We start from the raw sequence: 12,869 nt of genomic DNA, 5'->3' as shown, positions 1-12,869 counted from the left end.
TGCTTGTGGTGCCCCACAGAGACTATCCCAAGAGGACATTTGGCCTATGGAGCTTCCTGTGACTGTCCCCCCAGGGCTGCCAGTGCTGGATGGCTGCTCTTAGGGAGCCACTCCTGCAGTGCGAGCCTTGGCCCTTAACTGACTTCATCGACTCATTTGCTTTTCGTTGCAGGAGCAGTTTGCAGATTGGCTGAAAATTCAGCAGTTCTGTTTCTGTTGTTTTTTTATTGAACAGTCGCTCAAGTGGAAGGAGGAAGGGCCTGAGCAGTCTTTAGAGTAGAGAGGGGCAGCCTGGCCATGCAGAGAGGAGAAGTTACTGCTTTTGTTATCATTATTCTCGTTATGATAAGGTAGGACCTCAGAGGGCCCCTCGCTGAAGCAGTCAGGCGCTAACAGCAAGGTATGGTTGGACTCCTTTTTTTAAGAAGGTCATAAATTAGCAACTTTTATCTTTAAAAAAAAATCTAATAAATAAATAATTAAAAAAGAGAAAAACAGAGAGAGAGAGAGAAAGAGAGAGACAGTCACGACATGCAAGAGCTCACAACAGAACAGGTGAAAATGACCAAAGCAAAAGACAGGAGCTGCAGAGGTTTGCCCAGGCTGGATTTGGTTTGCAGTCAATGCAGTTTGGAAGCATCATTTATAAAGGTATTTCATATACCAAGAAAGGCACCACAGTATCTACAAAGCCAAATCCTCAGGAGGATGTCAATGGGGTGGGGGGAGGCAGCAGCCTGGCCAATGTGCAGCAGATCCCCCCTGTAACCTTTTCCCTTGCAACTCTGAACTGTCCCAGGTTAGGGTGGGTTTTGCTGTCTTTTGGTGAAAACACAGTAATAAAAAGACAAATGTGAAAAAGGGCAACAGGGACAATGTTCTGGTCTTGCAACATGACAGGTGGAATGGTGCTCAGGTCAAGTGTGAACCATCAGAGAAGGACTCACTAGAACCTCCCATGGGCACACACACCACGTGCCCCCTCCCTGTCCATAGCTGACAGCCCACACCACCACTTTGTCCGTGACCAGACACCTCCAGAGCCACCTGAGGACACTGGGACAGCAAACACTCAACACCTCTGAGCTCTCAACAGGAAATGGGGGTGTCTCAGAATTGGGTGTGCCCCAGAACTAAGAGTGCAGGGCACTCCTGCACCCTGTTCAGATGCTACCTGAAGAGCAACAACTGAAGGAAGGAAGAGGAAGGAAAAGGGAAAAAGGAGGAAAGAAAGAAAGAAAGAAAAGCAACACTTGAGATCTCATGTGTGCTGGTGCCCATACACAAGATTCCTAGGGAGCGCCGTGTCCTCCTAGTTGACCTTGTCCTGGAAGATGTACAGGTTGTTGGTGGCTGCCACGGCGATGATGTTCTCAGAGGGGTGCCAGGCTGTGTGCAGGATCTTTTTGCTAAAGTCCAGGCTGTCCACGCTGATTTCGTCTTTCCGCCGCTTGCCGCCCACGCAGACCTTGCGGGGCTTGAGGACGGCGCGGGGTTTGCTGTTCTCCCGCGAGGCCTCCAGCGTCACGTCGCGCTTCGTGTTGCGGTCAAACATGCGGAAGAAGTTGTTGTAGGAGCCGGTCATGATGACACTGCCAGCAGGGGACAGGATGGGTCACCAGGAGCGGCCCCGGCCCTGCTGCCAGCCTGCCCACAGTACCCCGGCTCTGCCCGACACATGGGGGCACAACCAGGCTCCCCACCAGCTCATGCCCCATTCTGCACCGAAAGACTCAGGCTCAGCCACTGGAGCTATGCCCTCACCATGACCTTGTCCTTCAACCTGGGGCTATGCAGACAGGGGGGACAACTCCTCTCAGGAGTAACAATGCAGGCAAAGCTTTAGCTGACATGGCCCAAGGGGCTTCCACCTCTTTCTTGAGGCAAACAGCCTTGTACTAGAGGATGCTGAAAATACAGAGGCAAAAATGAGGTTTGGAGTCTGGCCCAGTCATGCCTCCTTAACTTGCTCTGATGGTGCAGAGCAAAACCCATGTCAGCCCTGCCTGGCCACCTGGCCATGTATCCTTCTGCCACCTTCATCAGTGCAGCCCATGTGAGGACAGGGTCCCAACCCCAGGCTTGGCAAGCTGGACCCAGATACATCACTGCTGTCTTCCAGGTGTGAGTGAAATGGAGACAGGAACCAAACTCAATCTAGAAGAGAGCTGGAACCCCACCAGACCCCTCCATCAATATTTGGATTTGGGGCTCCAGGTTCAGGTGATCCTCGTTGTACTCTCCAGACCCCACAGCCAGCCGCAGCCTGGGGAAGGGACCACATGGGTACACTGGAGCCACCAGGACACCCCAAAGGTGCACCCACTATGCCAAACTGGGCACCTGGCAGGCTGGGAACCTGCTGCAGCTGCAGCACCAAGCACTCACCTGTCAGAGCCGTTCCAGACGCACTCAAACTTGTCGAAGATGCAGTCGTTCTCGTAGAGCGAGCACAGCTTGCTCCGCAGGTAGTCATGAACCTGCCAGCAAGGAGAAACAGAGCATGAGGACCCAGCACCAGCTGGCACAGCCCAGCCACCAGCTAATGCCAGCCTGGTGCCCACCAGGGGCTGAATCATAAAATCATTTTGGTTGGAAAAGTCCAACCACTAACCCAGCACTGCCAGGTCACCGCTAAACCATGTCCCTCAGCATCACATCTCCAGGGCTTTGACACCCCTCCAGGGATGGGGACAACCCTTTTGGGAAAAAAAATTGTTTTTCATGTTCAACCTGAACCTCCCCTGGTGCAACGTGAGGTTGCTTCCACACCGCAATTCGCCAGGCCACTCAGTCCCACATGTAACAATTCTTTCTCTGCTTTCCATGACTTAATGGCTCGATGCTCCCACCCCTCACATTTGTACTGGCTTGGGAGCACAGCTCAGGCAGCAACGCTGCAGGTGCCCAAGCACTGCTGATGCCCAGGTGTGCCATACTCACCTGGTAGGTCTCAATGGGTCGATTCTCCATGTTCAGGTCCCACACCTTGACAGTGAGATAGTCACGGGTCATGATGTACCTTCCACTGTGACTGAATTTGACATCAGATATTGAGGAGATGATCTCAGAAAAAAATGACCGGTTACTGGGGTCTTCAGGCTCTTCAAAAACTGTGGAAGGGCAAAGGACAAGTCCTGCCATCAGCCACCACTCAAACACCCTCTGGAACTAAGCAGAGGCACCGTGTCCCTGCAGGACATCACCGCAGTGAGCTGGGTGAATGCTCCCCACTGCTGGGTTTGGCCCAGGCCAGACAAACACACATGCTTTAAGGCTCTGACTGGGCACAATGGAAGCTCCTGTTTTGGATGTGTGCAATAAGCAGGAGGGATGACTGCAGACCAGCCGTCAACAGCTCCACGGAAGCCCAGACAATTTAGAGCCCTGTGTGTCATTTCTGCTCTCTGGAAATCGATGTGAAGCATAACCGAAAGTCAACGGCAATATTTTACAGCTGCTGCAACCTGCAGATGGAATCTGCTCAGGCTGGGTAAATCATGGTTTGAGCAGCCTGAAGGAGACTGATGAAGTTCCAAATTAAATGTATCTACAAATTTGATTTCAAAGCAACATCAGCTGGGCAAGTGTGGCTTTGGAGACCCATCACAGAGTGGCAGCAAGACAGCTGCTGCTGACATGAGGCCGTCCATCCAGCCTCCTCTCTCCACAGCTCTCCAGCACAGCACTGGTGGATGCTGCTGGGCAAGCTGGAGGAGTTCACACTGCTTCTCCACTGGAGAAAAACCCAGCTGCCAGCCACGCTGCCTGACCCTTGTCTCCAGGCTCTGTTACAACCCCTCTGCCATGGTGGCTGCTGGCTCTGACCAGCCAATGGCCACAGCCAGGGATGTGCCAGTGGCTCTGTGCCTGGCACAGTGCTTGGGCTTATCATCCCCTGGCCCCTGCACTACCGACACCTCAGAATGAGTACGGAGGAAAAAGCTCCTGAAGTGCCAGTCCACATGATCTCTGCAAATCAGCAATGGCAGTGCCCACGTCAGGACCCACTCCAGCTCCTTCAGTCACCAGCAGGAGCGCTGACCACACTCTGGGGCTGTACAAGGGAAGTGAGAGCAGCCAGAGAGTAAAAGGATCCCAGCAGTCTGGGGAGAGCACTGAATGCCACTTGTCTGTGCTGCCACCATGTCATTGCCCCCTGAGCTGTTTTACTGGCACGGATCAGGGTGTGTGGGCTTGCGCCAGGGCTCTTCTGGAGCCTGGCTCAGCTTTGCAGAGCTGGCACTTCAGTGCCATCTCTGCCTGTGCCAAGGGCACATGGCAGATGCCCACTCCTCCATGGGATGCTCAGACCCTGCCCAGTGCCAGTGCTGGAGCAGCAGGGCTCTGCCAGAACTGGGGTCACAGCATACTGGTAATGCCACCAGAAGCAGAGTGGACACTGGGCAGGGGCTTGTGGGGGGCTATTTTTGCTTCCCAGCTGAAGGCTTTTGTGTGGCTTCACTCCCACTGCAGAAGCAGATCTGTGCTGCTGAGCCAACGGATTTCTGAGCACTAATCCTGTTACACAACCAACCCAGTGCCCTCTGGCACCAAGATGCTCACACTGTGCCAGCTCCCTCTGCCCGCAGCCCTCAGCACCATTGGGCACAGACCAAACCAACGCCAAGATGGCCAAGAAAGGCCCACAGGGTGCTCCTGCTCACCTGCTTGGAAAGCCTCAGCAGTGCTCAGTCAGGCTGGGTGTTCCCCACCAGGAAACAACAGCAAGCATGAGAAGCTTCAGAAGCACTGCAGGCTGCAGGTAAGACTAGTGAGCTGTCCTCACCTCACCAGAGCATCTCCGTGGGCTGCTTATTCCTAACCAATGCTTGAACTGTGGTGTTGCTGTAACACAGTCAGCAGTGACAAGACAAAGGTCCCCTTGGGATTGCACCTGGAGCCTTTTGTTCCAGGAGCTTGGGAAGTACAACTACAGGTGGCTCCTAAAACAGAATTGAAAAGCCCAACGCCTTTGCTAGGGGAAAACAACAGCAGGAAGCCCCAGCAGGGCTCCTCATCCCCTCCCCACGTGCTTTTCAAACAGGTCACTTTTGCCAGCATGAGCAGGTACTCCAGGAACCCCAATCTCCCCTTTGGCTTTCCCTGGGGCTTTGGACAGCATGGGTGATTGTGCTTGGTGTGCCCAGGGAGATGTCCCCTCACAGCACCTCTGTCCCTCTAGCAGGTGCTCCTCCATGGGAGCTGATGCTCTCTCCCAGCCCAGCCACAAAGCTGCAGGTGACACATGCTGTGCCACACATCACACAGCCTCAAATCAAATGGGCAAACAAAATCTAATAAGAGAAGCAGATGAGTAAAAGCTGGCCCCAAGCAGGCAAACTGCATCCATCGAAATGAAGAGGGTGGGATGTGCAGGGCTGTCCCCTGGATCTGTATTAACCTCTGACAGTTATTAAATGTCTCTGCTGCAGGATTCGCCTCCAGAAGCCAACCTTGCTTTTCATTTTGAACTTTGATGAACTGTCTCAATTTCCACTCACGCCTCTGCTGAGCTGAAATTGACTGAGGCTGATGCTTCTGAGGGGCTGAGGGAAATCAATAAGGAGATGTCACAGGGGAGGTCAAACTAAGCCAGGATTCACCACTGGGATTCACCACGCTGCTGAGCTCACCCAGGGCAGGAGAGACACCACAGCCCCAGACAAAGGGAAATGCTGGGGGGGCCTCTGCTGAAGTGTGGGGAAGATGAATTTTGAGCCTCAGCTGGGAGCTGTCAATGCAGGGCTGCCAGACACAGTCAGGAAATGCCAGCCCAGAAAGGTGAGTTCTGCTCAGGATTTGGGGAGTATCACTTGCTATTTCAGCTCCTCCAAAGTGATGGAAGCTTTTGCCCCCATCCAGTTTCCTTCAGTTTGGAACAGGTATCAGATGTGACCACAGCTCAGAAGCCCAACAGCAGCAGCTGGTGTGTAATTCGCTCCAGGAAACCTGAATCTGACACAACCCCAGAGTTCCCTTGATAGAGATGACTCGTGTGGGGCTCCAGTAAATCCCACCTGGCTCACGCATCTTGACCTGGTGACACAATCACACTGTGGGGACTGAAAACCTCCTCAATTCCCCACAAGACAGTGGCCATTTTCTGCAGAGAACTCAAGCATGCCCAGGACACAGAGGTTTAGCTGTCCTGTCACACCACAGTGGCCCTTGCTGTCTTTAGGGCAGACCTTGAACTCCCCCAGGTCTGCCCCATCTTTGTGTGCTGTTCACACCCCACACAGCACAGAGCTGCCTTCCAGGAGCTGAGGGAGCACGAAGAGCAGCAGCAGGCAGCCACCAGCCCAGCCAGAAGTGCTGAGGGTGTCCATGCTGCTATTCCACCAGCAGCTGCTGGTGAGGACAATATTCCCAGTGACAATCTCCTACCAGGCTGAGCAGGGGCTGAGCCCCACCAGCTGCCTCAGCAGCAGCTTCTGCATGGCACCAGCCTAGGGAGGGCCAAGGACATGCTCCTCAGCTGCCCAGCTTACTCCAAACATGGAGAGGGCTTTCCTGCACATCCTGAGCCCTTTGCATCAGCCACCAGTGACAACAGGTGATGGGGCTGTTTGGACAGAACCTGAACAAGCCCAGCCCTCCCTGGCACTGACAGCTCCACAGTCACTGCACAGCGACATCCCAGTGACCCCCTCAGACCTGCTGCTGCTGGAACATCACTGAGGGGTTTCCAATGTGCTCCCCAAAGAGTGTGGGGCCAGGCCCCAGGGGATGCTGCTTCTCTTGGGGACACCAGGCAGCCATGAGAACACCCAGTGGCAGGGAGGACCCCGAGGAGGGTGGGGTGAGGTGGCAGGGCAGAGCTGAGCCCAGGTGTGTCTCCACACTCCCTCTTTTGGCCACTCTGAGCCCTGAGGCGGGGCACACTCACACTTGGCGTGGCGGTCGCAGAGCGCGGCGGTGCGCATGTCGCAGAGCCGGATGGTGCCCTTGCTGCTGCTGTAGACGAAGGTGTTGCAGTGGTGCGGGTGGAACTCAGCCGCCGTGATCACCTCCGTCAGCTCCTCCATGTTGGCTGGCTTGATGTCCACGATGTCTGGCAGGGCGAGTCAAGGACCCACACAGAGCCCAGCCCCCATAGGGTCTCCTCCTGCTTGCTCCTCCTGGTGATGTCTCTGAGCACCCAGGCTGCCCCTGCTTTGCGCCAACCGGGTGTGCCCAGGATGGCAGCGCAGTCCTGGGGCAGCACTGCAGCACAGCTGGGACCAGCCAGTGCCAGTGTAGGGGTCAGACAACATCTGTCACCTTTTCTGTTCAGCCAGGGACCACAGCTCCAGTACCAAGGCCTGTAGCCCCTCTGCCTGGCACAAGACCTGACTGTGCACATCTGGCCCCAGGCAGAGTAAACAACTTCTGTGGCAGCGCCAAGGCAATAAAAGTGCACCAAAACCAAAGAGAGGGAATCAAAACCCAGGGCACAACGACCAACAGAAACCCACCACAGCCCCAGGACACATCATTTCCAGAATGCTGTAGTGCAATGGGACACCTCAGTGACACCTTTTTGGTGGTGAGATTTCTACATCAATTCTTATCAAGCATTTTGGGTGCTGCACTTGCACCTTGGCCAAACTCCTCAGGTCACCTGAGCCCCCTGAGGTTTTACCCAAGTTCAGTGCTCCTCATCTTCCCCAAAACACAGCACCCTTCGCAGCCCTGCTCAGCCACAGCCACATCAAGATCCCAACAGTCACCCTCCTGTGACTGCTGAATTCCTCTCCAGCTGCCTAAATCTGCCCCAGGCTCTAAGGATCTCTTGCTGGGAACCACTCTAACCCACCCCTGCAGTGATTAGTGCCCCGCTGTGATCGTTCCTGATGCGGCTGTTCCTGGGGTGACTGGCAGGGCCTCATTTGTGCAGCAGTGACTGGCAGCCTGTCACCCTGCTGCAGGGCAGAAGGGAGCCTGCACCATTAATGTATCCTGTCTCTTTCTTCCCCAAGGCATCTGTCTCCTCCATCACCCACAGACCCTCTCCCTCCCACCCACCCCACAAAGACCCTGCAGGCAAAACTCCTTAACGTGTCTCCCTCAGCAGGAGGCAGCAGCTGAGTGATGCCAGCTGAGCCTTGGGGCTGCTGTGACGCAGGGTGTGCCCACTGGAGACAGCCTGGTGTCGGCCTGGCAGCACGGGCAGAGGCAAACCTGCTTCAGCAGGGGATTGGACTGGATGATCTCCAGAGGGTCCTTCTCCAGAGGTCCCTTCCAGCCCCCCAGCATGCTGGCATTCCAGGATTCTGTGAGAGGGGAGTGCCCTGGCAATGACACCAGGGACGGGGATTTCAGGCGTTCTGCAGCTGGACGCACAGCTGGCAGCACTGTATCGTACAGCTGAGACCCTGCCAGAGGGTGAAGCTCCTGCACCAAGGAACCATGAGCAGGGTGTGGGGACATGACCAGGTGAGATGTTGTATTACCTGCTTGGTCACCATCACAGCAGACAGGGGCACAGCCCTGCAGCACACACCAAAGGATACTAAAACTCTGGTTGGTGATTTCAAAGTTCCACAGGTTTATCCTCAGGTCATCTGCTGACATGTAGGTCTCATAGTCGCTGTTGACAGAGATGGAGTTGATGTGGTAGGTGTGCGCGTTGGCAAACACCCTCCGTGGCGTGGCCTCCACCATCAGGTCCATGGGCCGGAGCACAGGCACCTGTGGGGTGGGAGGCAGAGAGTCAGCACCCAGGGACAGCATCTGGCTGTCCCACCAGGCCCATGCCAGCACACAGCATGGGGGTGAACAAGCCTGTGGCCACAGCAGCAGCTCTGGCTCCCCGTGCCCCATCCCAACCTCCATGCTCTCACCAAAGAACCCTGATGTCTTCATAAGGGAAGGAGCAGAAGGACCGGCAGACACAAAAACCTTTTGATTTGGAAAGAGGAACCAGCATGGTGAGGCTACGGTGAGGCTACAGTGAGGCAGTGGGAGCCCAGTACTGGGCTCAGCTCTCCGCTGCAGCAACCATTCCTTTGGGAAAAAAGAACCACTCCAGCCTTGTTTTGCCACTGCTGAGCAAAGCCTGACATTCCCTTTCTAACAGAAATGCGTTTCTTCAGAGCCAGGTCCAGTGCAGACTTTTCACTCCTTTGCATTTGTTCTACAGTGAGGTGATGGAGATAAAGGATGAGATGAGACAGGGTGGAGGACAGCACCAGGCAGGGACGGATGGAGGCGCTGGGAACAGGGCAATGCATGTTCACCTTCAAACTGACAAACATCAGCCCTGTAACCAGCAGGGGTGCAGCAGGTGAGGAGCCACTTCAGGCATGATGCTTACCAGGCAACTTCATCCCCTAGCAAGGTGCCAGCCTGGGCTCCAGTGAGCTCTCCCCAGCCAGCTCTCTTCTCCAGCCACTTCATTACCCTCTGTGTTATCTGTCTGCTGCCCAAAGAGATTTCCCAGGGCTGCAGTGGTGGGGCTGGGAGCGTGACAGCCAGCTTGAGTGACAGGAGAGCGCAGGGAGCGCAGGCTCAGAGCCTAATGTGACAGCCTGCCTGCTAATCTGGGCTGACACGGGCAATGATGCAGCGTTTGCTGTGGAAGGGCTCAGTGCAGCCAGCTGGGGATGGGGCTCACCATTTGCTGGGGGATCACAGGAGCTGGGCTGTCATTCAGAACGACAGAAACATGATGGTTGTGCAAAGGGAGAGGGCTCCACGTCACACCAGGCCTTGCTGGGGCACAAAAATAACTCCTGCAAAGGCTTCAGCAGTGGATTTCTCCCAGCAAGATGATGCTGTGCCAGCCCTGGTGCCCAGCAGTGGGCATCAGTCAGGGCAGCCCATGTCTGAACTGCAGCAGTGCAGCCATCTACAACCTTAGGCACCCCAGCACAGCTCCCTGCCCAACTCTTACATGGCAGCTACTCACAGCCACAGAGCTAAGAGGAACTCTTCAGCCAAGAGAGTTCTCCACACGCTACTTCAGAGCCACACTCTGGGGAGTTTTTATGTCTGGAACTTGGTACCTCAGCAGATAAAACCCCATTGGAGGAACAAATCTGGTCATCCATGAGTGTTTTGTTAAGGCAGGATGTGTCATCTGCTGCACTGGGAAGAATCTGCACTGGAACATGGTAACCAGCAAGTGTCCCTGCCCCTCCTCACCATGTGCTGCTTGAGGTTGTCACTGAAAGCAGCAAGGGTTTGGGGCAGGAGCAGCCAGGAATGTGCTGGGAGTTCAGACCAGCCTGGGGATCTCATCCCAGGCAGTAGGACTCTTTTAGTTGAAACAAACACAGGCTCAGGTGAGCAGCTGCCAGCACAGCCTGGGTTTAATCTCCTCTCTGCTGAAGCCTGTCCTGAAGCTGGCTGGAAATGGCCACCACAGGGGAAGCTGACAAAGGGCCATGCTGATGGCTGGACCCCAGTATTGGCATTTGACATCCAGATAATGGGCAGAGAAGAAGATCCTTCTGGTCCCTCTCCTGCTCATCCTGCTCTTCGTCACAGGCCTGCTCCTGGATGTATCTCTCCCAGCATGCTGCCTGGTCTCCAGCAACATAACCTCCAGGACCAGGACCCACTCCAGTGCTGACAGCTACCTGCAGCAGGTTTCTGATCAATGTCCAGTAAAAGGACAGAAAGGGACAGGAAGGGTGATGTGCAGGGAGAGCCTGCAGACTGCTCCAGGAGCGACAGACATGCCCAGCTGGGCAGGCAGGCAGCCCACAGTGGCTGTGGTCAGTGACAGTGAAGAGAAAGTACCCACTGAATGAGGCAACAGGACAGCAACTGAAACTTGGGCTTTTTGCTTTTCTTGAAGCACATGAAGTCAGCACCAGCAGCCAATCTACAGCAGCCACCCCCAGCACTGCCAGTGCACAGAGCCCTCTCAATGTTTTCCTCCCTGGGGCAGCTCTGGTGCCACACACCCACTATTAGAGGGTAATGCAGTGTAACAAACCACATCAAGTGCATACAGAGGCTGTCAAATAAAATAAACCACTAACAAATTAAATTACTGCCTGTTTTCAGGAAGGGAGGGGGGGTGCCAGTCATTTTTCATTTGAGACAAAATATATCTTAATTTTCTTTCCTGCCTTCAGCAGGCACCCCCTGCATGAGCGTGGGTGCCACTCACCCACGGCACATGAGGCACTGGACTCCTCTCCTGTCTGGCCAAGGCTTCCCCATTCCCCAGATAATGAGGCACTCATCTGCCCCTGAGCTGCAAAATTCATTTTCTCATGGCTGGGGGTGGAGGGAGCCAGCACATCCTGGTCCCCCCGCCTCTGCCAGTGCTCCAGGTCCTTCTGCCACCTCCAGCCGCTGAGCCAAGGACCTCAGCACTGGTCACACCATGTCAGTAACTGCTGTCCCTTATTCCCACCAGGTCTGCCCCTTTCACTGTCTGTCATTTCTGCTGTCACCAAACACAACCTGCTCCTGGAGGAAAAGCTTCTCCTGGCAGAGCTTCTCCTTGTCAGTTCCAGTGCTGTGATAGATGCAGACTGAGAAGATGCAGAGTTTGTCAGGAGAACCCAGAGGTGCTCCATGGATTGCAGCATCTTCCAAACACGTGTCCATGTGCCAGGCAGACGCCCCAGCTCCAGGCTGGTGTGGCCACAGAACACCAGCACAAGTCCGACACATGCCAGGTTTGAACTGCCCATTACTGGGTCAGACTGGTCATACAGAACCTCCCCCCACTGAGCCCTGCAGTGAGATGGGACTTGGCCACCACTGCTGGGATCCTCCTTAGGGGCCACACTGGAGGCCAGCTGTATTCCTACCAGCTGTGACTACGACAGGGCTGGCTCACAGAGGGGACACCCAGTGCGGAGAAGCAAAGCAGTGGTGTCACCTCTGCCCAGATGCAGCAGCTCCCAGCATCGCCCTGGCATGGGTTCTGTGCCTGCCCTGCACAATGCTGCTAGCCACTGGCAGATGGGAGCCAGGGCAACCACTGGCTCACAGAATGAACCCATTCTGTGTGACGGAGAAAAAGGTTCTGCTTCTTCAGAACAGCAGTGGAAGTTCTGCCACCACCTGCAGGACTGGCAGCAGGGCAGCCTGGCAGCGTGGAAGCCACAATGTCAACTGCAGGGCAGCTTCCACCATGCCCCTTCACAAGCAGCCCCATGCCCACCAGCCCATCAGCCCCAGTGAGCTGCAGGATCTGGACACAAGGGATTAGCTGCAGCCCAAGCCCAGATTAACCCAAGCCCTGGGTTTGCAAGAAGGAGAATGTAATCCAGTTCCTGGCAAACCAGAGAGCAAAGCCAGCTGCTGGGCACAAATCTGTCAGCTCCTCACCTGCTCCAGCAGCTCCTCTGACTGCTCCCCATGTTTGTTTCCTGCCTACAAAAGGCAGGCTCTGCCACCAGCCAGCACTGCCTGCAGGTGAGTATCTTGCAGCAAGATGTGCTCCAAACACCATTTCCACGGCAGATGGACAATTTCACACTCTTCAGGATTTCATCTTATTGGACCTTCCCCATGAAGTGTGGAAGGTGGCCTCCCATGGGAGGATAAAGCCACTAGCTCATTACTGCTCCATACAGCTGACAGAGCTCCTGGGCTCATCTCTCCTCCCTAGAAATGTCCCTCCCTGCTAAGCACCACGCTGATGCCACTCCTCCTGGTGCTGAGCATTTTACTACAGAACAAACCAGAGGCACAGCCTCACTGCCAGCTGAAGAGTCACTTTCACCTGTGCAGGTCCAAGAGGGACAGGCTGCCCCAAAAGGATCTGGGTCCCACCCGGGGTCCAGGAGCAGGGGGAGGACTGTGGGCAGCAGGTCTGCAGGGAGGACAGTGCAGCCAGTGCTGAGGTGCTGGAGTCATGTGCAGAAGCTCAGTGACTGCTCCACCATGAAGGAGGCTGCTGGCACACCACAGGG

The 12,869-nt window shown here is 55.2% G+C and overlaps 1 protein-coding gene across 3 annotated transcripts in view; it reads right to left on the bottom strand.

The window, feature by feature from the left end:
- Positions 1-646: 646 nt before the first annotated feature.
- PPP2R2B (protein phosphatase 2 regulatory subunit Bbeta) overlaps positions 647-12,869 on the bottom strand; it is a 76,209-nt gene continuing 63,986 nt past the window's right edge. For all 3 annotated transcript variants that reach the window (XM_054389407.1, XM_054389406.1, XM_054389408.1), the window contains 5 exons: positions 8,499-8,676; positions 6,893-7,057; positions 2,944-3,113; positions 2,389-2,480; positions 647-1,592 (listed from right to left, as the gene is read on the bottom strand). In XM_054389407.1, coding sequence (XP_054245382.1) covers positions 1,313-1,592; positions 2,389-2,480; positions 2,944-3,113; positions 6,893-7,057; positions 8,499-8,676 — 885 coding nt within the window. In that variant the 3' untranslated portion in view covers positions 647-1,312. The remainder of the gene's footprint in view (positions 1,593-2,388; positions 2,481-2,943; positions 3,114-6,892; positions 7,058-8,498; positions 8,677-12,869) is intronic.

The sequence above is a fragment of the Indicator indicator genome, chromosome 18 (assembly GCF_027791375.1).
Source record: "Indicator indicator isolate 239-I01 chromosome 18, UM_Iind_1.1, whole genome shotgun sequence".
Lineage (NCBI taxonomy): Eukaryota > Metazoa > Chordata > Aves > Piciformes > Indicatoridae > Indicator > Indicator indicator.
Note: the sequence above shows the minus strand (reverse complement) of the source record. Positions and strands in the feature narration are given on the sequence as shown.